We start from the raw sequence: 27,115 nt of genomic DNA, 5'->3' as shown, positions 1-27,115 counted from the left end.
CAATGTGCAGGTCAGACTAGATCAGAAATAACCATACTGTGGCTCTTTTACAGTTAAAGTGTGCTCACGGATCCCCCCATGCTCACTCCTATTCTCTACCTACCAGACTGACAGCAGGAGCTCGGGGCTTCTGCCCTGTGGCGACGTAATGGGGCTAAGGGCTTCTGTCCAGTGGGGAAGGGTGTCTCAGGACTTTAGCCCCACGGGGTGTGGCTGCCTACGCTTGGGGCTTCAGCAGGAGTGGTGCTGGAGCCCAGAGCCTTGTCAGGCACCTCCCGTGGGGCTGAAGCCCCAAGATCCCTCTCTAGGCAGGGCTGAAGCCCCAAGATCCCTCTCTTGGCAGGGCTGAAGCCCCTAGTCCCACCACAGGGCTGAAGCTCCGAGATCTGGCAGGTGCAGTCCAGCTCTTGAACTTCTTAAGACTGTTGTTCTGTTCATTCCCTCTGAAGCACCTGGCATTGGCCACTGTCAGAAGACAGGATACTGGACTAGATGGACCATTAGTCTGGCCCATTATAGCCGTGCTTATGTTCTTATGTATGCGGCTCGGAGGGTCAGTGAGTTTGGCAACCCCTGGACCAGATGATCATGATGGTCCCTTCTGACCTTAAAGACTATGAGTCTATGAGGGTGAGAGGAAGTCACAGAGGAGTTGTGTGGAATGGAAGGAAAAGAGTCACTTCCTAAAATTTGTAACTTTTAAGAAGACAATATTGTTGCAAGTGACAATCTTATTCAATACAACACTGATCAGTGTGCACAAGACTGATACATATTCTGAAATGCTACAATAAATAGCACACAGCTGTAAATACAGTAAATAGATGTATTTCTCATACTGCAGTATATTTACTAGAAAATATTTGCCTTTCAGATAACCTGCTAAATGCCATATCAGGAAATAAAACTTGACCAGCTAATTTTCTTATTAGGTCTGATTTGCAAAAATGTCATGTCAGAAACTTATTATACATTGTAAAGAAAATGTAATTTGGTTTGGACACTATATTTTAACTATGTCAATAACCTTAATAAAGCAGTCCTGAGGGTTTTATCAGCTACCAACTAATAATGTGAATATCTGTTATTATGTTAAAACATACTATTCTCTTTTAACATTGCCATTTTGAATTTGTTAGGGCTGGATTTCCCTGTTGGACTTGCTATGTCCCTACTGATAGTCAGCTAAGTACCTTGTAAAAGACAAAAATACTTGAAGATGCCCCTATTCTGCTTCCCAGCTTTTGAGGAAAGCTACTGTTTTCTCTATAAAGTGTTTTTAGCACTTCAATTGCACAAGCTTAGAGGTCAGGCATTTTATGGAAGGATTCAAATGGAAATTCCTGTATCAGACATTTTAATATTTCTTGAACTTCTTGTAGGCAGAATAACAGTTCTGAAACTTTTCCTACTACATTTGAAATAAAAATTTTAGTATTTAGTAGAACTGCTGAGAAATAAATAATTCCTTCATTCTGTATTATATATGTATATGGCACAATGAAAGCACCATGAAACGAAAATATGTCTAAACCTATCAGTGACACTTACTAGTAGCAAAGTAATCCTTCTGGTAGATAATTGACCACGATGTTAGACAAGGGTACTCAGATAGCAAATATATTGCTGAAGCAGCTGGAGCAATGTAGAATACTATTTACTGTATATACAGCTATAATTTCTACTCTATCTGAGCCTCTCAAAAATAGACAAGTTTAAAAATGGAACTCTAAGGCACACAAAATAACAATGATTTAATGTATACTGTACTTTACATATTCAAGAAGCAAAAAACTGCTGGTACAAAATGATGGCATAATATTGAGTTTTTAATATTTACAATCCCTTTATATCCTCTACTTGAATTAATAGGCTTTAAACTAAAATTTGCAGCATATGGGGTTTTCACAAATTTTACTTTGAACTAGATAAAATACAAAGAATGGGTCCAAATCCAATCTTCCTGTCCTTATGCCATCAAAATTCCTGTTAATTTCAATAGTCAGTCTACATAAGGATTTTAGATTTAGCCCAATATCATTACATAGTGATTGCAACTTTATATCTTGATCCTGCAAACACTGAATTTCATTGAATTCATTGGAACTGCTCCCATGTGTAAGTATTTTCAGGATCAGGGTTCTAATTAGCATTGTGTGTAAAAAATAAAATTCACATATTCTTTGTACCAAAACTGTAAATATCACAATTATAGAACTTTTCAAGAAAAAAGCACCTTGTCTAGGTATTAGATAAAGTGGATCTAGACATTTCAGATTACTTTTGTTATAGCACCACTGCATTATAGTATTATCAAGTATATTATTGATATAAGTTCTCAATAGAAAATACTAACCTCAGTTACATTTATGGGGTTACATACACTGTGAGGATTCACAGGCAAAATTAAGGTAGAGTTTGACCCGTAGGATCTGATCCCACAACCATTAGGCACAAAAGTAGGCCTTACTGGAGTAGTTCCACTGACTTTAATTGGACTGAGAAGCTGAGTAAGGATTGCAGGATGAGGTCTTACTTAAATAACTTTTTTTTTGATGATTAGATTATTCAACAAATAAATAATAAAAACAGAAATGAAGAGGAGAGGAGAATCAGAGAAAGAAGAGTGGGATGCTACCGTATTTATGAATGGAGTGTCTACTTTTCCTCGTTTAGCAAAATTTAACCATAGTAATTTGGTGATATATCAATTTTCCAAATGAAATGCAGAACATAAATTCAAATGTTTGGAACTAATAACTGTTTCCATATGAAATGTATAAATCATTGTTAAAATGATACAAAACATGCATGTAAAAAAAAAAAACCAACCTGAAAAAGCATTCTTATTAGCTAGTGAACATTCTGGAAGGGAATTATTAACTAAAATTTTCTGTTAAACATTGGATATTGAAAATGTCTTACTTTTCTAACACTTATTTTTTCATTTTTCTAACTGTTTTTCAGATGAGAATAAGGCAGGGATATTAGGGGATATTTTTTTAATCCCAAAATGATCCTGCCCTGAGGCATTAGGAACATTTGGTTGTGTCACATAACTTGCAATGCTCTAGATGAGTGAGACTTATGTGCTTATTGCTCAAATAAATCATAATAACTTCTGTCTTAAAAAAAACAAACATTAATTCCCAATAGCAACACACATTGACAAGATGTTTCTTCATTCCATATTTGTAAATAATTAAAAGTTTCTGCATTTTATTACTCTTTTGTTTATAAGTAACATAAAAATCTTCAATGGAAAAAGGGAAAGTCTAAAAACAATCACATATGTTATTAGCATACATATTGCAATTGTAACAATATGGAAATCTACACAGCAAGAACAAAATGATTTCTTCTGTAGAGTATGCACAAACCTTAGACAATATGATCCTTATACTATACTATTTCAAGTTAATTTTAAAAATAGAAAGTGCTTTTAAAATATATATTTACAGCTTACAAACAACTTCCAACCATCACTACTGATAACTTCATTTTTATACATAATGAAAACTCTAAAGAGAGAAAATGTCATTGGTTCTCTTAAAACGCTGATCTGTAATTTGGACTTTATAGCAATGAGTGGAAGTTGTTGGAGCAATGGCACCATGAAGTAATAATTCAGCTTATTTTTACTGTTTGATGTGGTTAAGCACCAAGAGCTGTGTAGAGCTATCACTGTATAACTTGATTTTACATCATAAAATGTGAATTTGTTAAAATCCTTATAAATGACTTGTTTTGTAGTAAACAGATTTGATTTAAAGCACCAAAATATAATTTCCTAAAGGTAATAAACTGAATGATTCAATCAAGGTTAATAACCTAACCAAAATCTTCTTTTATAACATATTAAAACTATACATTTTTTTTTGCTTAAAATGTGCTCAAGCACCACCAAATGTTAAAATATAAAGTCACAGTTTAAGATAAATCCCCATTTTTACCTCAGCCTTAAAATGGTTGAGATGAACAAATAGTAAACTACACATGACTCTGTTCTTTAACAGCACCTTAAAGAAATACTGTATAACACTGCACCAAGGCAAGGCATCAGCTACTAAAACCTATGCCCAATGGTTATAGGGCCCTGCAACTCGAGTGAGGGCATAAGAAGACACTGTTATTACATTATCTTGAGTTACTGTTAACGCTCTGCGTGATGGAATTTGGTTGAACTCATTTTCTTCATAGAAAATCTCTCTGGTTTCACTGCTCTGCTTGGTTTTCCTGCTGCTAGATTTTAGTTCAGTATTTTCAGTCCCTAATCTTTCTGCTTCTTTTTCCTTCTCTTTTGCCCTCTCAGCCATCTTTGCTTCCCACATTGCTAATCCATGTTTTGGCTCATTTAAATTTTTGTGTTGGTAGAAGACTAAAGAGATTCGTGTGGGATGACTGCGGTTTGGTTTTTTAATGGGTGTTGTGGCATGGAGTTCACGTCTTGCACATTCAATTAAGATAGAACCATGAGAAGGTGCCACGGCAACACCACCAATATCATCATCCAAAAAATTGTGCTCACTGTCTGACCACATTTCCTCAGCTTTTTCTTCAGAATCGTTTGGTTCTGCCAGCACATTTCTTTTCTTTTCATCGACAGATTCCAAATCACAAATCTGTTCTTGATGAGAGCCACCTTTTTCCACTAGACATTTATGAGAAGTGTTAGCTTCATTTCTAGCTACATCCTTTGTTGGAGAGTTTAATGGTACTGACATATCACAAGGGTTGATCAACTGGAAAGGAGCATTTTCTAATTGAAGTTGACAGTTTTGCTTGTCATCTTGTTGATGTTCAAGTATACTGTGCAGGGGGTCTTTAAGGGTTGGGTGGTCTGAAATTGTAACATCTGGAAGAATTGGTGGCACACCATTCCTCTTTTCATTCAGCAAAATTCCAGTATAATCTTTGACTGACACATCAAAATTTTTACATTTAATATAAGGTGTCACATGAGGTTGCTTACTACTGCATTCAAAATACCCGTAGGGAACTGAAAAATCTTGTTGAATATCAGTCACTGCTGTTATGCTAGGCTTACGTGTTAATGACGAATATGGATGTAAACTATCCACCTTAAAAGGGGAGGAAGCAGTATATTGTTTTAATACAGAGCAACTTTTAGTAGCATTTGAAGTATGTTTCATGGCATAAAGGTGATCTGAAGACTCCATTTTTATTCCAGGTTGCAAAGCATCTGTTTTGTTCCCTAAAAAAAATGCATACCAAAATGTAAGTATTTTTTCCTTATTCAGTTATTAAAAATATAGCTATTATAATGATGTTTCCTACTTGTTCTATAATTTGGAAGATATGGACAAGTGACTGCATTTTTCAAAATGATCAAATTTATGTCATTGAGTCTATTTGTGACTTTAAGGCATGTGTAAGTAGTTTGCTGAATCAGGGTCTTAATCATTTCATTACAGACTGGTCAATGCTGGTGTATAAAACAGAAAACTTGCATAAAATCCTACATAATTTTTTTATTCATGCCTCTGTAAAATATTCTTTTATCAAATAAGCACCACATGAAGAACTATCATAATTCAATGATTGATTTACTCCAAATTATAATACAAGAAATAATATTTATTATAGCTTGTTTCCAATTCAACACAAAAACAAAAACCTTCCTCTATTACAATAACTGTGCTTAATTAAATAGCAGATTATTACTCACACAATTCAATGGATTTATCTGAAGAGATGCTCCAGGTAAATCCATTTTTGCAGAATTGCAACAACTGATTTGGCTCTGTCTTCCATTTGTTTGTCAAACACTAGAGTGGTTCCAATTTTGTCTGAAACATATTTGGCTTGATTTTTGTCAGTTCTTTAGTCATAGCTAGTCTTTCTTGGCCTGTTGCAAATCATGCATTTTCATGTGGTGCCCTCCTTAGTTGGCTTGTTGTTGTAATAAATAAGAAATTGATCTAAAGCTCATTGAAATCAAAGGGAAGACTCCCGTTGGCTTTGATGGGCTTTGGATCAGGACTTGGAATTGTTTAATGGCTGCCTTGCTAACAAATTGGAATGCCATTGACAATTCTTTAACATTTTCATAAAAGACAGGCTCTGAATAAATTTCTTCTCTGTTTTGTAAATATATGGAATGCTTAAGTGTCTGTCTAATGAATACTGCCTACAGAATTTAGTAGATGATGCCCTTCTAACTGGATATAAGTAGTACTGGATTTTAAAAAAAATTATATATCCTTATTTCTGTCTCGAATGAGAGAAAAGGAAACTGAGGTATACAGTCAACAGATAATCCAATTACATGAGAACCTCAGAGTTACAAACACCAGAGCTACAAACTGACTAGTCAAGCACACACTTCATTTGGAACTGGAAGTACGCAATCAGGCAGTAGCGCGCACACACACGCGCACACACACACACACACACACAAATGACAAGCAAACACAGTACAGTACTGTGTTCAGCATAAACTACTAAAAATAAAGGGAAAGTTAAAAAAAAGATTTGACAAGCTAAGGAGACTATTCTGTGCTTGTTTCATTTTAAATTCAAATGATTAAAAGCAGTATTTTTCTTCTGCAGAGTAAACTTCCAAAGCTATATTAAGTCAATGTTCATTTGTAAGCTTTTGAAAGAACCACCATGTTTTGTTCAGCGTTATGAACATTTCAGGGTTACAACCTTCATTCCTGAGGTGTTCGTAACTCTGAGGTTCTACTGTAGTACACAGATGATTTAACTTATGAAGGTTAAATATCTAGATTAAATTTTCTAAGTATTAAAAACTTTATCATTCTTTTATTTTAAAGACCTTAGTGGAATACAAAATAAAACTATGTTAGTCATTTAGTAAAAAGAATACAGATGCCTTCCTAAAAAACTGAAAACACAGTAAGTTAGCCTAGTAATTAAAATGGAATCTGAGTGACACAGTGGGTACATACCATAAAGCCAAGGGAGAAATAAAATACATTTAAGCTTAGTAAAGACAGAAGAATCATAATTAAATGCCCAGTTGCTGGAAAGAATTTCACATTGCTTTGTGGTTACTAATATATATTCTTAATCACCTGGCAGTGAACTCCAGTTGATAAGGCAACTGTGCATGTTGAGACTACATTTGACATAGTGGTAGAAGTTAATATTTTCCACCTACAGAATATCCATATTCAAGCAGAGAAACACAAAAATATATTTTTGTAGATCTTGTAATATGTGGAGCTACAAACTCCTCTGAAAATAAAACCAAAACAAGAGAGACAAGAGAGGGTTATGACTGGAAGAAAAAGTATTACAAAAGAGCCTGAAAAGTTAATTCAAAACTATTGGATAAACAGAAATTACTGAGTGTACATGTACGACACCAGAGACCCCCCCTCTCCAAACACAAACTGGTCTACTGGAGTTGACCAGCATATTACCCTGTTTTGGTTTCACAGTTTGGGACCCACTTTTATTGGCATTTATTCAGCCAGCTGAAAAGCTTAGCTACAGAGCTTTTATTCTCTAAATCACTGGTTCAGCCTAATAGAGACCCCAAAAGTCAGTACCATCTGATGGCAATTTGGTGACCTATATGGAATGAGCAAAATCCAAGGACTGAATGGTTATGGACACTTAATTAGCCTTTCATGTTTAAAAGTGATTCATCCAAAACAGAATACAGGCACATTAGCAGAAGAGGAAGTTTGCAGTGTCACTATCTTTCTTTTACTTACTCTGTGCATATATGATTTCAAGGGCTGTCAAAGGGGGCACCTTTCCAAAGTGCACAAGTTTTTAAAATATAAAGGTATTCAGATCAGGAGGTGTCAGGTATTCGCAGTGGGTAGAGAGGAGAAAACCCCATTTAGTACTCAAGTTATCCAAAAAGGACTCCCCAGAGCCAGTCACTATATATCAATGCTGCATGTAGGCTGTACATTCTCAAAATAGCACCCTAAACATGGCCTGAAGGTTTAAAAAAAAGCTCTTCTTCATCAGCATAACAACAAACTACAATAATTTAGGGCCTCAGATGAGGCCCTAAATATGCTTAACAAAGTTCACTCACTCTGCTTCTGCTGCCACATCATTCAAACAAATGCAAAGTTTATCTGATTGAAAAATTTGTCATGATTACTCCATGGCATTTTAGTAGTATGAAAACATTTTATAATAGGAAGAGAAGATGTTTTATGAGCTATCTGTGAGTACTCCACTGAAAAAATAAATAAGAGTTAAGATCAAAGGGGAACTGTACTATTTGCCATTCATTTTTCCCATAAAAGGTTTATAGTGATTTATTTAATGAAGAATGAGTGGCATAAAGGAATAAAAAAGAAATAAATATTATCCAGTTGTATTCTAATTATAAGTAGCGTAAAATAAAGTCAGAGTACTGTATTCTGAGACCAAGGAAGTCTACAGACTTTGGAGAACTGTATTACCAAACCAAAAAGAAAAGGCCTTTCCTAAAATGGATTTAAGGGAGTAAATATATATCCACTATTTAAGGGAAAAGATCCTTAAAAGAACACTGTCATTTTCTCAAAAGCAAACAAGCAACCCCACCACCCCCACCTCCCAAATGTTAGCCTGGAATTTCAGTGTAAAGACTGCATGAAAACAAACTGGAAATATGGATATTAAGGTCACCCTATAAAATCTTAACTGCCCCCCACCTCTTAATGATCTTTCATTCTATGCACCTGTCCCTGCATATAAAAGAGTAACAGGAAAGATTCTGTGAGAGACTCAAGATGTTTTTAAACTGGTTGAAAAGATTGCCATGTTTTGGTGTAAATGCAGGGGTTCTCAAACTTTTTTTGCTGGGACCGGGGACCCACTTTGAAAATACTTCAGGCTGTAATGACCCCCTCACAAAAGTGATGACCCCCCCATTGCCATGCCACCCTTCCCAGCAAGCACGGGGGCTGACAGCTCGTGAATCCTCCAAAATAACCTCTGAGGGGTCATGATCGCCAGTTTGAGAACCCCTGTGCTAAATTGATAAACATTAGTCTATCAGCAATGCAAGGTACTCCTGTTAGATCACTTTCAATTTTTAGCCACCAAAGTGATGAAGATGGGCAATTATTGGTCTTAGGACTCCTCCATTGTTTTCAGGTTTTCTGTGATAAAGCCCACAAAGGAAGAGTTAAACGAGTTTGGGTGAACTTAACTGTATTTCCATACTTTCTGTTTTTGAGGGGTTTTGTTTGCTCACCACCAACTTCTTATGAGAAAAAATATTTTTTTCAACTTGGAGAAAAACAATCTTTCAATTAACAAGATCGCATACACCATTTCCAAGATCACAGAGAAGACGCAAGCAAAAGACATACTATATTGAAAGTAAAACAGAGAGAGTCCTGTGGCACCTTAAAAACTACAAATCTATAAAACTAAATTTGTTAGTCTTTACGGTGCTACAGGACTCTCACTGCTTTGCTAAAAACAGACTAACATGTCTGCCCTCTGGAACTCATCAACATGCAATAGATTGAAAGTGTTTTCCCACTAAAGCCATTCCTTTGTACCAGCAATCCCAAAAAAACAGGTAAATATTCATTGACTTACTAATACCTCCATAACAGTGATTTATATGCAGTAAGTGTATGTTCTCAGGAGTACGTTTTTCATCAACATAGGGCAATTAAGCTTTCTTCATTATTTACTTACTTTATTCAAATGTATTTTATAATGCCTGTATTGCTGCAGGAGGTTGTATAAACAATAAAATATGTATATTTAAGGAGAAAAATCCAGAAAACAGTACTTTATGCATCCAAATTGACTTCAATTTACAGAATATAAATTCTCCAAAAATGATCCACTAAAAAATATAAGCCCCTTGCAATAGATAACACATATCCCTCAACTCACCTGCTTAGAAAAAGCTCAGGAAAAGAGATGGGGGCCTTGTAGATGAGCTCAAAGTCAAAATATTCAAGTTATGTTGTTTGTGTGCGTTTGCGCGTGCACACATCCCATATTCTTTTACATGACTGAATTATGCAGTAGCTTCATTTTGCTTCTAGCTGGCTGCAGTTGAATATCTAGCAGCGATTAAGTGGAAGAGCAATATTAACCAACTTCCAAACTCCGTAGCTGGTTTACTTCCATTATTTCCTTTGATTAATCACTTCCCAGTTCTTTTCAATCTTTCTCCAGCCTGGATTCTGATGACATACAGTACTCTGGGAGCTCAGTTAACCAGTGTGATCAAACTGCTTTGTTGCTGCTCCAAGCACTGCACAGCACCCGAAAACCTGTCTTTCAGAATCTTCTGGTGGCATAGCAATGCTCTTGGGAATGCTAAACCATGCCCTTCTCAGCCACTGGCACAGGGGGTGTGGCTGGGGTACTTCACTGATCCCATGGGCAACCAGGCAAAAGTTTGAATAGCTTTCACAGTGCGCATGAGACACCAGCCCAGTCGCCAGCCAACCCCAGAAACAAGAGAGCATAATGGTTGCTTAAAGCTATCTTTGTCCTTCCCCATTCCTCCCCATTTTACTGCTCCAAGCACAGCTCACCTGGATTAAGGAATTTAGCCCTTGATTTTTATAGGAGAATCATAGTCTGCAGTGGAAATGGAACTCCCTCTCTATATAAACGTAACTTGATTAAATGCTTCTTTAATAATATAATCATGTAGTTTTCATAAAATTAAAGTGGAGAAATTTGGATATACAGCTATCTTACACTGCTGAAGTTCTTAGAAGATATTGATAATAGATAGAAAAGGGAGATTCAGATGATTAATAACTTAGATGTTGAAAAGTATTTGAGAAAGCAGCTAATCTCTGAGGTAAAACCTACAGTAAAAAAATCAGAAAACTGGAAATAAAATAGCGTGCTGGAGAGAAAGAGTAACTGTAGGGATTACAAGTGTGGTAGTACTTCAAGTGTTTAAGCTTGTCTAGAGGAGTGCAGAGTTCCAATCACTTTGGAGGATAGTTTTAGCATGGCTAAAACTTCCTCTCAATAGCCAGGTTGTCAGCTGTGGATAGCTGGCCTTGCTAAAGGATGCCTGGTCTCACACGCTGGTCTCCTTTGCCAGTGCACAGCTAGTGCTATCACCTTTGCTTCTCCTCGCCTTATCTTCTGGATCACCTTTTCTACAAATGGAAGGGCAGAGAATGTGGCCATCTCTGTGAAAGAGCATCAATCCCCAGGGATTTGGGGTCTGCTTCCCTAGTGAAGTACTTCAGCTGTCCTTTGTTCTAGCGACTAGTGAATGGGTCGACTGCCACAAGGCTGAACTTCTGCAAAATCACAATAAAGACTTCCTGATTCAGGCCAATGGGTGCATGCTCTAGCTCCTTTCCTTAGAGTTCCAGATATTCTGCACTGTCTTATGCCCAAGATACGCTCCCCATCCCATCAGGCTGGCATTGGCTGTGAGTACTGGGAGTCTGGAAGACGTAGAAAAACCCTTGTGCATGTTCTGTGGGTCTGTCCACCATCTTACAGAATCCAGTATTCAGTTTGGGACCAATACTCAATCCTTCATGCATTCTGGTGAATGGCTCCATACTTTCAGAAGAAAGGTCCTGAGGCACTGATACAGGACCTCACTCATGAGGTGGTTCCACAAAACCAGGCGGCCTAATAGCTGTAGACACTGAGCTCTGGCTGGTCTTGCTCACTTTATCGACACGGATATCAGGTCCTGTGGAATTTGTCCAGTGATGGATAGACCTTTGGCACATAAATGTCTATTTCTACTCCTATGTGAACTATTTTTGTGAAAGAAATCAGGAGCTGCTCTTGGTGTTCATCACAAAGTTGTGTGCTTGAAGTAGATCCAGTGTCCTAATTGTGGCACTGTGTACTACTGCTTGGGTTGGAGCTCTCATCCAGATGTCCTCTAGGAAGGAATATAGGCGAGTGCCCTAAGTCTACCTATTACTAACACCGGCATCTTCATAAAGACCTTGGGACCAATGAAAGCCAAATGGGAGAGTTAGGTACTGGTACTGGACTGTGCCAGATACAAATCTCAGTAGTCTGCAATGCATGGTTACATGGGACTGTGGAGATACACAGTTAAATCCATAAAGCAAGGAAGTCCCCTTTGAGACAGTGATGCTATAGTTGAAGTTAGGGTTTCTATCCAGAATCTAGTTTTCTTCATCCATTTGTTGAGCCGCTTTAGACCCAATATTGCTCAACACTCCCATCCCTCTACCCTGTCTATTTCTGGACAATGAATAAAATGGAGTATAATCCTAAGAATCTTTCTTCTGAGGGAACCTTTTATATATTCTCCTGTATCCAGGAGATGTGAGATTTTGTTTAATGTTCATTCATGTTTGATGGGATTGCTGTCTCTGGTGAAGATTTAGAAAGCAGGTTTAGACGGCCTTTAGGTTTGTCCTCTAGCACCTGCTCTGGTTGGATCTGGACTGTGGATGCAATGGTTTTTTGCAATGATTTCAAATGGTTTCAAACATTTCAGGGCTAAAATAAGCCGTTGTTGCATTTTTGCTGTGGCCTGCTCAGAACTTGAATCGGAGAGCTACCTTCCTCAGGGGAGAAGGAGATGTCTGAGGGTATGTCTACACTGCAATAAAACACTCATGGCTGGCCTGCGTCAGCTGACTTGGGCTCATGGGGTTTGGGAGAGTCCCAAAGTCCAGGCTCCGGCCTGAGACCAAAAATCTACATTGCAATTTTATAGCCCCACAGCCCAAGCCCAAGGCAGCTGATGTGGGCCAAGGACAGGTGTTTTACTGAGTCAGAGCCCAGACTCCCATGCGAGTGGCTGCACTGCAATTTTTTGGCCAGCAGCCTGAGCTCTCTGAGCCCAAGTCAATTGACCCAGGCTCTCAGACTCGATGCCATGGGTTTTTTATTGCCCTGTAGATGTACCCTTCATATGAGGATTAATACCTCCCGGCTTTTTTATGCCTTTTCTTTTCCTTTGATATTTTTGGATTTTTTTTTAGCCTTTCTGGCCTACTTTGTGGGTATGGTCGCCCGGCTGTGGACAGAACATCATCTTTTGTGGCTTGCTTTATGCAGTGTGTTGAGCACTCTGATTAAGTTTCCCTCAGTGTCCTCCTGCTCAGGGTTCCACTCCCTGTAGCCGGGGAGTTTCAGAATCAAACTGTGATCTTAGATACAGCAGTGTAAATCTAAAATAATTCAGAGTGCAGTGGAATGATGCCACATTTACACTGCAGAAAGTGAGATCAGAGACTGCTCCAGAAAGAGATGTGCTCATTTTTATTTCTTTATAATACAAAGCAAAATCTATGTGTGCTTTATTTAGCTAGTATCAGATTCTACCACTCACTCCTTTACTTACAACATTTAAAGGAAAAAATGAGAATGATAAATATTAAAACATAACTTTTACCTTTAATCTGGTAAAACTGACTGCTTTTTGCACTGTCCATATAACCAAAGTGATGCAAATAAGAAAACTATTGTCAAATTACACTCCTTATGAAGAGAAAAACGATCATAAACAAGGTGCCACACAAAATGTGGAGAAACAGTCCTTGTACTTCTTTGTATAAATGACTGACATTTAGAGAACTCTCCCTGAAGTAACATTTCAAAATTCTCCTATGGTCATTATTAGACTAAGCGATCTTTAAAACCTTTCTACTGAGGTCATATCATTATCTATAATTTTCACAATGTAGTACTATACATAAGTTTTTGTGCGGTCACCTGCTCCCTTTTGCAAAAATATCTGAATATAGTGACTCCTTCATTAGTCTGTAGAAGGTGCAATATGTACATATTTCTATAAAAGTGAATGCTGAGGAGGCAACTTTTTTGTAAATGAAATAACACACATAGCACAGTATAAGAATCACTTACCTAAATACTGTGAAGTTTTACTGAGATTTTCAGAAGTTCCATTTTTCAACTTTACTGGTGCTGAATATTTCTTATCCATTAATGTCTGCTTTTCAACTTGTGTCTTCTTTGTATCTGGTTTCTTTTTCTTTGTAGCTCTAAGTGGCTCAGCTAACATTCGTACTTCTCTGGGAAAAGCGGTAAGCACCTGTATTGCTCCTGTTTTTATCTTAGCTTCTAGTCCCTCCTCGGTGCCAAATTCATCTGTTTGTGAAATTTTGTAAAGAGGCAACACATGCAGTTGTTCATCATTTGGTATCACTCCCACTGAACGGTTATCTTCTTTTGTTAACGTGCAAACCTGACCAAAAAAAAAAAAAAGATATAAATGAAAAAATAAACCCCAGTTTAAAAGTTACAGAAGTTATTTAAATGCTTAAGCATTTATCCTTTTAACTGGGTTTTTAGCCCTAAACATTCCCCACTAGACCCATAGGATAACAGAGGAACAGGCCTTTTAAACACATACATTTGACAATCTCAGTGTTGATCTGAAAGGGGATTTAGAATAAGGATGGATTAACTGGTTCTTACAGAGTAAGATGAAATGACTCCAAACTTTAATCTTACTCCCAACTCTAATTCAAACCTCTGTAAAAGTTGACTCCATACTATAATAAAGTGATGTGGTCCAGCAAATCTCCAGTCCTTCTGTTCAATTAAATTATATGCTGCTCTAAAATGCAAGATTTGAAAGGAGAAACCTGCTTGGATTGAGGTTGATATGACCCCCACTCCATAGTTTTGGATAAATATGAGGGTATTTATTAAAATGGCTCCAAAGCATTGCTGAACCTTTGTAGTCCTTCAAAACTTGTAAATCTCTGCCCATTACTAATGTAGAAAATTAAAAGAGTGATTAAAATCACCACTAGTTTTCTTAAAAAGAGAAATACAGACTAAATTTATCTTGTTACATTCCATGCACTTCAAAGGATAAATTTTGCTCTACATGTATAAGCAAGTCTATGATAAATCACACATTAATCAATATATTGATGCTATTCATAAGGGAACGTTTCATTTTCACAAAAATATACAGCATTACTAGAAAACCATGCAAAAATGTTATGGCTTTACTAATTTTCCATTTGTCCTGTGAGGTATTGACTGCCCACATATAGCCATTTGAGCACCCAAAGATGACAGATGATTTCTAAATGCAAACATGTCATTCCATAAGCATGTAGATTATATGTGATCCCAATCACTGATGTTGAACCAAAATTTCCAGAATCTTGTCATCTTGCCCAAGGTTCCAGGAGGGAATAATAATAATAACCTTTATTTTATAGCACATCTATGATACAAATGCAACACAAAAATTCTTTATAGAATTATTAATATAATTAATCAAACTAAAAAACCCTAAATAAATAATCTAATTAGAGATTTATAAAAAAGTTATATGCAATGCTGAATGGTTGCAGAACAGCAGAGAGAGAAAGAAATTAAGAGGCATAGACAAGAAATGAGAACTTTTTAGATGATATTTTAAAACAGGATTAATAGAAGGGCTCTCAAGAAGGGAAACTGAAGGAGCAATTAGAAACTGATGAGTGGCGTTGTAGCAGCCAGGAGGTGTGGCCTCCCTCAGATATAGACAGCAAGGAAGGGCAACCCCCAATAGGGGGTGGAACCCAGAAGTCCAACCCTCCTTCTCACCTGACCAGAAGCAGAGAGGTGGGACTAGAAGGGGCAGTATAAAGGGCGGGCTTTACAGCTCAGTTGGGGGAGAAGAACTTGGTGCTGGGGCCTGAGCCTGAGGAGAGGCTGCTAGAGCTGCCAACTGGCTGGAGCGCCGAGAACCTGCTGAAGCTGCCTGAGCCCTGCGAACCAGAGGAGACTCCTGGGCCTATGGACCTTTGGGCCCTGCAATCTGGAGGAATTGCTGGAGCCACCAACCCCCTGCAAACTAGAAGAGATACCTGATACCTGCGACCTTGAAGAGCTACCAGACCTGCTGCCGATCAATGACGTTGAGGGGCTGTGGAATCTACCCCTAGCTGAATACTCTGAAGAGACTGAGGGTGACGCTGAGACCCAAGTACTCCAGGGAAAGGGGGAAGGAAGGAGCCCAGGGAAACCAGACGACAGTCCAGTTGTGTTGTGGCCTGCAGAAAAGTCAGCAAGTTTCAGCTGCAGCCCTGCTAACTCAGTGGCGGGACATCCTGCCACTGCCAGGGCCCTGGGCTGGGATGCAGTGGAGTCGGGTGGGCCTGCGTCCTCTTCTCCCCTTTCTACTCCAACCTCAAGGTGACTACCCTGCCTAAGAGCCTGAGCCTTAGCCTGTTTGTTCGCCCTGCCTACGGCTATTGATTATTTACATTGCCTGCCCTGCCCTGCCTGAGGGCCCAGCTATATAGACTGTTTGCTCGCCCTACCCAGGGCTAGAGACTGCTCCCCTTTTGTCTTCCCCGCCCTGCCGGCGGGCTGGGTCAAGAGACTGTTGCTCGCCCTGCATAGGGCTCGAGACTGTGTACTTTGCCTGCCCTGCCCTGCCTGAAGGCCTGGGCTATAGACTGTGTGCTCACCCTGTCTTGTGCTGGAGACTATTTACTTGACCTACCCGACCCTGACTGAGGGTCTGGGCCACAGACTGCTGGATTGCCCCGCCTGAGAGTTGGGGTTCAGGGCTTTGGGGATTACCCAGCTAGGCCGAAGAGGCCCAGAACTGCTAATTTTACCGCTTATCTTAAGCCTCCCTGCAGGACGTAGCGGTGGGAAGGTGTGGCTTCCCCTGGGGATTGATAGCGAGGGAAGGCCACCACCCACTGCCCATGCCAGAGATCATTTACAGGCATATACTGTTATGCCTGTCCACACTTACAGTACTTAACTCTACTGGCCAACTTGTTGACTGGGGGGAGATTTTCAAAGACAAAAATAGCAGTTACGCATCTAACTCTCAACCTGCTGTTGCTGCACTTGTACATATTCAAAATATTGTTAATATTTATACAGTTCCGACAAATTTCTACCAAATCTTCCTGTAACTGCCTGATTTCCAACAGCTTATACTTGTATTGGCTATCATGATGTACACAACATATTTTTGGATCACAGAAAATGCACTCAGACAGGGAAAAATAACTTCCTGGAGTTAATTTCTGATCCTTCCGATTTTCATTTCCCTTGTGACCAAGTCACCAATTTTTACAATGCTACAATAAAGCATATTGGTGAACTATATAGTAAATCTCTACCCTTTATCAGCCATAAACCAGATTAACGATCAACCTATATTTTCAGAAGTGCAAACAACATTTAATGCATGCATGGAAGTTGGTGTAGTAGCATGTATGAAAATCCACAATTTACACATGTGGATTGGATAGTGGCTCGGCACAAGTTGAGCACATGCTCTTTAGTGGATGCATTTTGAAAATGTGGGCCTTGATCTTTAAATATTACTGCACTTGTATCATATGAGTTAGTTAGAAGGGACTGACCCTTAAACACTTCCAATGTTTAATAATAAAACACTTCGTCTTATTATTCAGTTGTTCTTAAGGTACCCCTTTGTGACCAACTGATATCTGTGAATTGCCTGTGCCCACTAGGGCAAGAATGAACATCTATAACTCCCACAAGTACCACACAACATAAGCAATATTTCCTTAGATACAAAGGTCAACAAGTTGGTTTTTTTTGTTTATATTGGGTGCAATATATTTATGACCCAACTGTATACTTGTCCAGTAAGCAGTGTTAGTTTAAGTATTTTGATCGTCCTTATCCTCAGGGTTTTAATTGTTTTTCATTCTGACCAAACCTATTAGTTATACTTGGTGTTGTAGGGTGTGATACCCAAACATAATTCTGAGCACCCTTGGTAGCTACATCGTAGGCATGTACTCGATTTGCAGGGTGCCTGGACATAGCTGGTTTATGTTCCATGATCCAAAACTGGAGACAATATCAAATGATAGTTCCATATCATAGGTCCTGCTATGTCAGTCAGTCTTTGTCTCAGACTTAAGATACTGATATTAAAAAAACCTTTAAATAAATCCACTGTCTGACCTGATCTCCCTCTTGCTTTTTGAAATCTTGGCTGATATGACTCCTCTGACACTTGACAGTATGCTAACAGTGATTCCACTCAAATGTGATAAAGAGTTTCCTGTAAAACCATTAATAACACAGGCTTCCCTTACTTCCTCCACAAGCCTAGGTGGTATTTGGCCAGTACTATGCAACTGCTAGCCTTTCAAAAGCCCTCCTTATCAGCCTCCTATCACTGTGGCATTTTTTGGTTCTTTCCAACAACCACACTAGGGGTCAAGATGAGTTGATGAAGATGGTGTGACTTTAGATGGAGCTAGATCTCCAGATTTTAAGGTTGCAGCCAGGTTGTAAATTTGCACTATCCTAGTCAATTCCAGCCATCTCTTATTCTGATCTTCTTGCTTCTTGCCTCGTCTTAGAGTGCTAAGGATGAAAAGACTTACTAGATCATATAACTTCTCCCTCTGCAAATGAAGGCACGTTCCCTTTAGAACATCTAACTACAAGTTGCCTCGCACAAATTTTAATAGTTCCAGTGATGGGTATTCCAGCACTTTCCTTAGACTATTTTTATAGTCTACAAAAATTATTCAAAAATTTTCTTGGTGTCCTGCTTAAATTTTCCATAGCTGAATGTTAATTATTATTCTCCTCTTAAAGCACTCTGGACAATATTGCATTCCTTAACAGTGAAACATTTATACTTTGTAGATAATTATATCATCTCTTCTTTATAATCTATCTCTATAACACTTAAAGTTCTCCTTATCTTCATAGGACAAATCCTCTATCCCTTAACTATCTTTGTTTCCCTTCTCTGCATCCTCTTTGATTTGTCAATCTTATTTGAAATACTGGTGGAACAGTGAAAACCGTGCACAGTACTCCAAATTAAGTAACACTGATGCTATATATATACAGAGGAATTATTGCCTTCTTGATCTGTGATATTATACATTTGAATGTATGGCCCAATATAGCATTGGTTCTTTATCTTTCTTTTATTTTATCCTCGGATAATGAACTAGATGCTATGCATTAGCTGTCCTAGGTCTTTCATGACATTTCTGCATTCTGAGTATCTACCTTACATGCAATATCTATGGTTCAGAATATTATTCCAAAAAGAAAAGTTTACTGCATTTTTCCCAATCTGAACCCTATTTTATGAATCTCTGCCAATTTTTCTAATCTCTCTAGGTTTGATATTTGGGGTCCGATACTCTTATTGTACTCGATTCACAAAAGTGTAATTTTGTTAACTTCAAATCACTGACATGGTTTACACTGCAGGGAGTGGAAGGTGTGTGAGAGAGAAGAATCAGGCCCTGGATTTGTACTTTATATCTTTTCAATGTTTGCAGAAGATTCAAAGCCAGGAGAAGTTACATCTTAGTGTTTTTTAGGTTTTTTGTTTGTTTGTTTCCTCTTTCAGATCATTGATAAAACTACTAAAATAAAAATAAAACTCCTATGTTAACACTTGTGAAATCCAAAGTGATTGCAGTGCCATTTATAATTATGCTTTGCCCATCAGCCATTTTTCAGACTTTTTTAAAAGTAGTGTTGCTTATGTTTATTTGAATTTATTTTTTTCTAATAAATGTATTAAAAGCAGTGTTTCTAATGCTTCAAGAGGGCCATATATGTCTCATCCACTGTATTAGCTTCAGTTACCATATCAGAGTTCTAAGCAGATCACAAACAATGATTAGACTGGTATGGCATCATTTATTCTTCATGAACCTCCAAGCTGCTTACTGTTATGAACCAGAGTGAGTTTGTAGGATCTGTGCTATTTAAAGAAGAAATCTGTGGGCACCACTGTGCTGCTGTGAAAGTGAGGAAGGGCCCTTTTGCCAAGCTGTGAAGAAAAGCTGAATGGGCAATTTGAAAGGTGCTATCAGCTCTTCTCCTCTCACCAACTTCATTTAAAGCTAGGGAACTGCAGTAGGGTCTGAAGTATAGTAGTTTCCTCTCAGCCATTGATAATTTCTGTGCAGGTATCTTTTGCTACTCTATCCATCTTCTCCTTTTTTTTGAGAAAGGCCAAAAAGACAGTAGCCCCTGGACCACAGAGCCACCTTCCTCCCTTTACTTTTTCCACAGCTAGTGCCACAGACTGAATGGTAGACACATATAATTGTAGTTAGTCCCCCCCTCATTTGCCATTTCCCCTGCCATTGTCAGGGGCAATGTACCATAGGACATGAACTACCAGTATAGTCATGCTTTCATTAGTTACTTCTGTCCCATTTTTTGTAAAATTCACTGGGCCAAATTCATCCCTTGTATAAAGCCACTGATTTCAATGGATTTACACAGGGATGAAGTTGACCCATTTCAGCTAATTCTTTAAATCAAGAGAAATACTTGAGACAAATTCAGATTGACACCTTTAATTCTTATACTTCTATCCTTGTGCCATTCAATTGCAATCACAGCTTCACCTGACCAGGGAACACTCTATCTTAACACCATTAGTCATGTACCTGAATCATCCTAAGAGGACTGTTAAAAAGATAAAAAGAGTCTGATGGAGTGAAAATGGATGTTATATTTATTAGGTAAAAAGATGCTTTCATAAAGTGCAATTCATAAAGATAAAGTACATTCAGTATTTCCAAATAAACAGGTTAGTGCATACCTCTGTAGGATTTCTAGGTATTTTCACACCACGATAGAACAAATAGGAAATATTCATAGCTACACACCAGTTAGCTTTCCCACAAAAATATAGTTTTAATACCTTCAGATTTTTACTCAAATGAGCTCTCCATAGAATCAATTCCCCTGGAATAAACTAGATTTAAATTGCTCTAGCTAAAGATGAAGTTAACAAAGAATAAGATTTCACAACTAATTTGATTTGGAATAATTCACAAAACACACTTAATATGAAATATTCGAAGAAATACAGAAGTGTCCCTAATGAATATTTCCTGATGCTGAAATAACACCAATGATGCTAGATAAATAAATGTGTATTCAGTTGATACCAGTGTGTTCTTTAAAGGGACCCCATATTGATTCAAGTTCATCTAAGCAATTCCTACTCTGATACACTGTATTTTGCATCATTATTTCTCTTTCTAGGGTCCACTCCTAAATAGTTAATGGTAGACTTAAGTTCCATTTAATTGTCTTTTAATAAGAAGTAATGTTGCATGAACCAAAATAATCTTAGTTTAGACATATTCAAGTTGTATTAACATACAAATGTCAAATACACAGTTTAGTCTCCAAAGGTAAGACACATTTTCAAATTGTGAATATTTAAATCTTTCCTCTGAATTTCCATATTGGGGAAGTTCTAGTTCAATACATTTACAATGTATGTACTTTAGTAGCCTATTAGCTTTATATTATTCTGTAAAATATGTTTTGTTAATTATATTATAAGCTATTTCATAATCTTATCTGAGACATTCACTATTAGCAAAACAGTACAAGTCAATTTAGGATTGCTGTCCATTGATTGACTTTAAATTTGCTTCCAGATTTAAAGCCAGAGATCCCTATTCCAACAAAGCACTTAAGCACATGATTAACTTTAAGCATGTGAGTACTTCCAGTGAAGTGAATGGACTACTCTCCACTTAATGCTGGGCACAAAGCTCTAGTACTGTGCTGGACTGGGCTATATTTCTTAAACTACAGGAATATATTAAATTAAATTTTAATTTTCCAGTTTTTGAAGAAGACACTAATCCCAATTAACACAGAGGTTTTACATATACATTTTTTTGATACTGAGATTATTCCGGAATGCTATTTCCAGTGACATTCATAAAAGCATCCTAACTATGCAGAAAGCGCTGGTAATTAAAGCTCAAACTGCTGATAACAATATAGTCACAAAAGCATTCTTGGATTTATTTTGTTTTGAGCTTATCTGTCTTCTGGCCTAGTTCTTCATTTTCTAAAAAATCATTTAGTAGAAACAGTGTTCCTTGTCTCACTTTTTCACTAATCATACAATGAACATATATGGCATCAACCACATACCAAAGAATGATAACTAGAGGGATTCCTTCCACACTGTGACACTCAGACAATGGGAGACTATTCCCCTTAATTAATACCAGAAAGACTTTTTAAAATAACTCCAGCATATACCCCAGGATATTACCTTGTTTATTTTCCTACCAATCGCTTCAACAGCCTGCAGCCTGTCAGGCACCATGGTGATAAGGAAGGAGAAGTTGGTAAATTTGAAAACTGGGAGTGATAAAAGTGTTACAGATAAGCTAATTTACATAAGATCTTCTGCAGGAGTTTATGCAATTCTTAGCAGCAGGGCATGTTTCTTTTATTTCACTATGGACATCAAACCTTTAGTTTGAATAGGTTATCTGTCCTGAGACAGACTGAGCATGCATGGCTTGTATATCTGGGACAGCTGAAGGTATTTTATGCCAGATTGCACCCTTACTTTTCTTACTCTGCAAAATACTAAAATGAAAACATGCCTTCTGCAGGCTAATAATGAAGAAACACACCTGACTCCTGTGAATATTTATACAAAGAAACAGTAATCTTTCAGCACCTTAAAAACTTCATGCAAATGTATCACTAAATAAAGCAGCATTTAAAAATCACAACATAAAACAGCACAAATGAGAAAATGATATGTACATACCACAGTGCTTCCATTGTGCATATTGTGTGTGTCCTTATGGGCGTGGGCACAGAAATCTATGCAAGCTGTTACACCAGAGAAAGGCCTACCATCCTTGGATCCAAGCCGACAGTCTGGGCCCATGTGTTCATTTTCTACCTAAAAATAAAATAATTAGGTTTATTTAGAGAGGACACTGAGCAACTTCAGACTCTATGGGACACAAAAGCATTTTAACTAAATAAATGTAATCAGGTAGACTGCTTTATCAGAAAGTAAATACTTTCTTGTGCAACCTGTAATTAACATGACATTCACTATAAGACATGAGTCAGATTTAAAGAATTATTAGACTATAATTATTAGAATTAGAATTATAAATAATAAAAATTCTCTAATTACAAAATAATTTACAGGGGTAATTAATCTTTAAGGCATAATCTGTCCAGCAGCTGGGGTCAGGAAGACATTTTCTCCAGTTCTACAATTCTACTGCCTGAATCTCACAGACCTACCTGGTTCTGAAAAGCATCAGGAGCAAGTTTCTTATAAACTGGAGCCACATCAGTAGCTAAAGTTTGCAAATTATTTTCAAGATGTTCTTCCTACAGACAAAAGCATTTACGGAGTTATAATTTACTTAGAACATTTAACCCAGCTTGGAGAGGTACTGACACAAACCATCAAAGTCAGGAAATTCAAAATGAACATGGCTTCAATTTTATGTTTTATTTTTTTGACTTCTATTTCCTGTGTTTAAAATAAACCTGCTCTTTGACACGTCAAAGTGTCAAAACTGTTAAAAACACTGTAAATTAAAAAAAGTCAGACAAATAGTGTAATACACAATTCATTTTTGCTAGTGGACAGGAGCATTACTTCGTCCCTGGTACACAAGGGGTTAACTTCAGTTCCATTTTCCCCTTCACTTGCACAGATAGTCTGAGGAAGAGCTATAAACAGGCTATTCCAGAGACAGAAAGGAGTTAATGCCTGGGGGAAGGCTAGCATACTCATGTGATAAGTACTGGGAGAACCCCCATGTTGGGGAATCTTTTTATTATGTTTTTGTTTGTGGAAACTTGTTTTGATTTAAATTGATAAAAGATTTGCTCCATCTGAAAAATCCTACTGATTACTGCTGATTATATCTGCAGAGTCATCCCACCAGTTTAGTACATCATTTTCAAACTCTTGTTTGGAAGATAGTTCCTCCTGCTGCACCACAGATCTTGATGGTTATATCTGATGGTGACTGAGTGCCTCTGGAGAGATGCAGAGGTCTCAGTTAGAGCAGGGACTAAGGAGATTTCTAATACAGGGCCAGGGTTCTTTTCTTCATAGAGACAGATTAATATGAAAATTTGATAAACTAGGAACCTTTCCATGATGGGGTCATATTTAAGCCCTATTATTTGCCCCAAAATTGCTCCCCATAGTTTTTTTAATTGTGTATTTTTTGCACGATTCCAACTGCAGCCTTACAAACACATAACAAAGCAGCAAAGCATTATAACTTGATATGTTCTGCACAAGATTTTTCCTTCTGAGTGTGCATGTGTAGCTGCACACATACACACTTTTCAGTGTTGTATTATATTTACATAATGGCATCACTGTGAATTCATACAATAATCAATTTGTTATCTACAGCTAACCCATGTTTCTTCTCGACTGTATTCTAGTTAACAGATCTTTAGTTTAAATCTATACTATATGCTATTCTTACCTAAATGTATTATCATACACTTCTTTACATTAAACCTCATCTCACTCCGTCCAGTGCCTCAAATGATCAAACGATCCAAATCTCTCTGTACATTGAATCTATCTTCTTCTTTATTTGCTATACCTCCTAGTTTTATGACATCTGCAAAATGATCAATATCCAACATTTAGCTAAGATGAAGAAATACCCACTAGTTAGAATTACTGACAAGCCCAAATGAAGGGAATAAAGGCTTTGTGATATGACTTTCCCCTGAATTTTTTCCTGTAATTTTTTTAACATACGATATCTAAACTAATTGAAATTCATGTCTGTGAACGGAAAGGTGGAAAAATGCAGCACTTATAGGAAATATTTAGCCTCAGTGGTATAGAGAAGATTTGGGTTTTTCAAGGCTGACTTTTTTGAGAAGGAATGAATGTCAAAACTGCACAAAAAAGCATGAAAGTACCCTTCTTATCTGAATTTGAAGAAGCTGGAGCTTTGGGCTCTCTGGCAGCCATGGCATGGGACAGGGAAGGAGGAGAGGTTCATTGATGAGATAATAAACCAAGTAAATACTGAATCTAATTAACTAAGAGTAAGGACAACTTACATATGATGTGTTTAAACAATATTTATTTTAAAGCATATCAGGTTATCTGGCCAGGGTGCAGACAATCTTTTTCCTCAGCCCTCCAGAGCGAAGTGAGGCTGGAGACAGCTAAGATCAGAGCAAAAGGGACCATGAGGTTATTCTCAGGTTCTCTCATGCTGGGTGAGCAAGCATGTCACTGCATAAGACAGGAGTCTGCTGTCATTTTTAAGAGTGGATATTTGTAAGTTGAATGGTGTTTACCTTTCTTCGCCAAAAGCTTTCCAACAGTATAAACAAATCTATTAGACACTTTTTAGTATGTACTCTTTGTATAATCAATTTTTGTTTCCTATGCTATACAAGCTGTCCCTCATCAGTAATGTTCACATGAAATAATAAAACAGTAATTATTTGACTGCATCATGTTTAAGGACATGGGTGTCTTGTGGAGGCATGGTACCCAAAAAACCCCAGTCCATTATACATGGTAGATAGGAGCATCAGTCCATTAGCTGGGAAGACAGCAGTATGAAAGGGGCAGAATGGGATGCCATTCTTTTATTCCAACACAAGCCAGGGAGATTGTACCACAGGAGTGCAACCTTGGGGTGTCCAACAGAGTTTTATACTTCTTTATTTAGGTTAGTCACAATGAGTGAATGGACACAATGTAGAAACATCTAGGAGTGAAGTCTGTAACAAGCTTTCTCAAGGTGTCACACTCTGGTATTACTGTTTATAAAAATCTGTTTTGTTCTATTAGATGTTCACACAGAATGAACATTTCATATGAACACAAATAAAATACAGTGATGCTAATCCTGCACACAGAAACCAAATCAAGAGACACATAATAGCCATGTGAGAATAATTTTTAGGGCATTACATTACATAGACATTAGACATTATATACACTGAATTTTCATCAAGTGGTGAGAAAGGTAGCCTTATAAGTTCTGTGGGGGAAGGGGAGGGTGCGCAGGCAACTGGGCACGTATGTGTATGTAACTGAATGAGTGGACAGTTGTAGACTCTAGCACTAGTTCTCTAAATACTCTTATCAAATTCTTTTCAGCAAAAGAACTTACTTGTTTAGGATCATCTGTGAGAAGTCTAAATTTTCTGGGGTTTTTGCTTCTGGCAAATTTACAGCCATTGAAATACATACTCCATGAACAGCCAAAGGAGAATGATGCTCCACAAGTCTCAGGATCAAGTCCTTGACATGCACAAGTGCGGCTACAAGACAGATAACACGCATAACAATCAGCTGGCAAAATAGAAACTTTCTTTAGGCACACATGATTACTTACACGACTTCTATTCCATCCATAATAAAATAACGAAATAATTTATAAATATATCTGAAACCTTCAATCACTTGTTTCTGCTAATAATTATCTCTTTATGAATGTCTGATTGGCTTACTGTTCTTAAAGAGTCACTCCCAATTTAACACAAGCCCCAAAAATTTTACATAACATGAAAATATATATCTCCTTGTTATTCCCACATTAATGTAATTTTGACTTCTCCAGCTTTGACTAATTTAAAAAATGCAAGCACTCTTACTACGGCTTTCCCCCATCCCAATAAACACTGTTCATAGCTCTGATTATGGGTAGAACCTGAATATCAAAAGTGATCCACATTTTGAAATGAAAGCAAGCTAACATAGATGAACCCATTAAGTTGCTCCCAGAAAGAATACAGGATTCTGAGAATGGTTGAGCCATGGTTGCTTGTAAAAGCAGTTTTTTATAGGTGGGTATCTGGGAGAACTGTGGAGACAGTTGAGCAAGGCGAGTATGTGGAATAGGACAAAACTACTAAAGAACGCTCTATTTCTGCCTAGAAAAAACCCCCCACAGAGTAGGAGGCCTCCACTGTCCCTCCAGTATCTTGGTATCTACATTTATTTCAGAAGCCAAATGTTGCAACATACAAAATAATGACAATCTTAAAAAACAAACACAAACAAACAAACAAACCAACAGAACAGTCCAATCAGGAGAAATCAAAATCAATATAAAATGTGGGTACAACTAGCTAAAAAGTGTAAGATACTTACAAGTTTCCATTTACAAAAGAGCTTGAAAAAGTGTTACAAATAATTAAAACAACACCCCACCTAGGGACATTATAGGCTAGATTGTATCTGATATGACTTGAAACTGGTGGTGGTGTAGAGCCACACTGCCTGAGAGGGAAGATCCTGGAGGAACTGTACCACCAGAAGATGCAATCCTTCTGGGCATCTCAGCACAAAGAGTGAGTGGACATATTATGCTTTTTCTCAGGAAGGTGCAGTGTGCTTTCCACT

The 27,115-nt window shown here is 37.6% G+C and overlaps 1 protein-coding gene across 1 annotated transcript in view; it reads right to left on the bottom strand.

The window, feature by feature from the left end:
• Positions 1 to 2,897: 2,897 nt before the first annotated feature.
• TET1 (tet methylcytosine dioxygenase 1) overlaps positions 2,898 to 27,115 on the bottom strand; it is an 84,757-nt gene continuing 60,539 nt past the window's right edge. The window contains exons 8-12 of the mRNA XM_067552637.1: positions 25,881 to 26,031; positions 23,002 to 23,091; positions 22,508 to 22,645; positions 13,816 to 14,155; positions 2,898 to 5,215 (exon numbers count right to left, since the gene is read on the bottom strand). Coding sequence (XP_067408738.1) covers positions 4,074 to 5,215; positions 13,816 to 14,155; positions 22,508 to 22,645; positions 23,002 to 23,091; positions 25,881 to 26,031 — 1,861 coding nt within the window. The 3' untranslated portion in view covers positions 2,898 to 4,073. The remainder of the gene's footprint in view (positions 5,216 to 13,815; positions 14,156 to 22,507; positions 22,646 to 23,001; positions 23,092 to 25,880; positions 26,032 to 27,115) is intronic.

The sequence above is a fragment of the Emydura macquarii genome, unplaced genomic scaffold (assembly GCF_026122565.2).
Source record: "Emydura macquarii macquarii isolate MOO-44397 ecotype Brisbane River unplaced genomic scaffold, CSIRO-AGI_Emac_v2 contig_1390, whole genome shotgun sequence".
In the NCBI taxonomy this organism is placed as follows: domain Eukaryota; kingdom Metazoa; phylum Chordata; order Testudines; family Chelidae; genus Emydura; species Emydura macquarii.
Note: the sequence above shows the minus strand (reverse complement) of the source record. Positions and strands in the feature narration are given on the sequence as shown.